The 2,500-nt window shown below is 48.3% G+C and overlaps 1 protein-coding gene across 1 annotated transcript in view; it reads left to right on the top strand.

The window, feature by feature from the left end:
* Positions 1–2,500, top strand: part of ttc7b (tetratricopeptide repeat domain 7B) — a gene marked incomplete at its 3' end in the record, with an annotated part of 52,558 nt that overhangs the window by 28,732 nt on the left and 21,326 nt on the right. Inside the window, exon 15 of the mRNA XM_080850257.1 lies at positions 447–607. Coding sequence (XP_080706383.1) covers positions 447–607 — 161 coding nt within the window. The remainder of the gene's footprint in view (positions 1–446; positions 608–2,500) is intronic.

Genomic DNA, 2,500 nt, shown 5'->3' with positions numbered 1-2,500 from the left:
GAACTGGAATTAATATCCCAAAACCAAACTGCCACAAAAAAATAGTCGTAGTGGGGGGGTGGGGGGTGTTGAATGTCAGGGCAGGATTAGGAAAGAGTTTGAGCGTCACGGTGGCCACTGCGACGCAGCCGGTGATGGCATTTCTTAATAACCCCACAGAGCGGTCTGGGTTTGCCACCACCACTGGGACGAGTGTTGACATTTGTGTTAATGAGACTGAATGTTCCATAACACATATTGTGGGTGTGGTGGCATGCTTGGTTTTTATGAAATTTGCGTGAGTGTGGCTACGTGTTCATTATTGTGTTGTTTGTGTGTGTGTGTGTGTGTGTGTGTCTGTGTCTGTGTCTGTGTCTGTGTCTGTGTGTCTGTGTCTGGTGTGTGTGTCTGTGTGTGTATGTGTGTTTTTGTGTGTTTGTGTGTGTGTGTATGTGTGTGTTATGCAGATCCCAGAGGCCCTGGGTTACGTGCGCCAGGCGCTGCAGCTGCAGGGGGATGACGTCCACTCGCTGCACCTCCTGGCCCTGCTGCTGTCGGCGCAGAAGCACCACCACGACGCGCTCAACATCATCGAGATGGCACTCAGCGAGTACCCCGAGAACTTTGCGTGAGTCCTGTCGCCACCACAGCCTATCTCTCTATTTATCTATCTATTTATCTCTCTATTTATCTCTCTATTTATCTATCTATCGATCTATCGATCTATCTATCTATCTATCTATCTATCTATCTATCTATCGATCTATCTATCGATCTCTGCTGGTGCAGGACACATTGTGGAAGCTTTTAATGGGAATGCAGGGGAAATAATCTGCAGCTCTTCCATTTACATCCAAAAGCACACTTTTGTGAAGGGGGAATATGCCCGTCACAAATCCAGTCATACTTCACTGCACCCTTACCCAGAGCCAAAGCCATGCCCACCAATGTGCCCACCAATGTGCCCCCGGTTTGACTTGGAGACCTTCACCAAGGCCAAACGTCGGCAAAAGCCAAACTAAATGTGTGGATTTGCCCACCGATGTGGATCGTGGCTGTGGCTGTGTGTGTGTGTGTGTGTGTGTGTGTGTGTGTGTTTCTGTGTGTGTGGATCTGCCCACCGATGTGGATCCGCTCCAGCATTAAATGGGGTACTTCCTCTTCATCTGCCCATGCTTCACCTTTTCATGAAAATCGGGCCGGTAGTTTTTGCGTAATCCCGTTTACAAACAAACCGCTCTGAAAACATAACTTCTTTTGGTGTCGAGCATACCTTCAAACACGTCCTGAGCCACATCGCTCCAGATACTCACCCACACCATCGACTAAACATCCAGCGGAATTGGCCAACTATCTAACTGCCCGACTAAAGGACCTCACCTCTATCCATTCCTTCAACCACACCAACTACCACTCTCTGAAACTCATCTCCAACAAAGTTATTAAACCTGAATGGATCTGAAACGATCATCCCACAAAATCCAGCAATATGTCAAGTGGTCAAAAATGATATAAACTATAAACTGTAAACACACACACACACACAAAACACAAACACAAACACACACACACACACAAAACACACACACATTTCACACAGACAGACACACACACACACACACAGACACACACAGACTTAGCCTGCGACGCATCTGTAGCACAGCAGATGCAGCTCTCCATAATGCAGAGTGAAGCAGCATCAAACAGCACCATAAAAGAGAGGGACTCCAGCTCACAGATGAGATGCCTCTGATGAAATAGGAGGGATGCTGGCACGGAGATGCTGACTGACCAATAACAGGCTGGATAATTCATTAGCCAATCCCGTGTTTCCAGATGAGAAGAGTACACCCACATTTCACACACACACATTTCCACACACACATACACACACACACACACACACAAAGCAAAAACACATACACACACACACACACACACACACACACACACACACACACACACAAACAAACACACAAACACACACACACAAAAACACACACACACACACACACACACAAAACACACACACAATTCACACAGACACACACACACACACATACACACAGACTTTGACTACTCCCTAGTCCCCGCGCCAGGCCCGTAGCAGCCGTCCCAAGCTGCCTTGCAACATTTCATCAGTGTGTTTATGTTCTCCCTGGCGAGGGCATTGGAGGGGGCCGGCAGCTGGCATATTTAATTAGAGGAGAGAGGGGATGGAGATGTGTGCACGGCGGAGCAGTGGGCACGCAACGCCCTGGCAGACCACTTCATTAGGGTTGGCAATGGAGCGCTCTAGCGTACAAATTCGCCCGCATCTCTTCTCTGTCTCCGTCTCCCTGTCTCCGTCTGTGTGTCTCCGTCTGTCTCGCTCGCTTTCACCCCTCCTTCTCTTGACCCTCACGTGTCGTAACTTTGTACATACTGTATATGTATCGGACAACGTGTCGTAACTTTGTACATACTGTATACGTATCGGCCCTCCATTGTTTTTCAGTCGGACAACCGAAGGCCTCCAGAA

Source organism: Sprattus sprattus (genome assembly GCF_963457725.1).
Source record: "Sprattus sprattus genome assembly, chromosome: 13".
Taxonomy (NCBI): Eukaryota; Metazoa; Chordata; class Actinopteri; order Clupeiformes; family Clupeidae; genus Sprattus; species Sprattus sprattus.
This window is presented reverse-complemented; position numbering and strand designations above follow the sequence as displayed.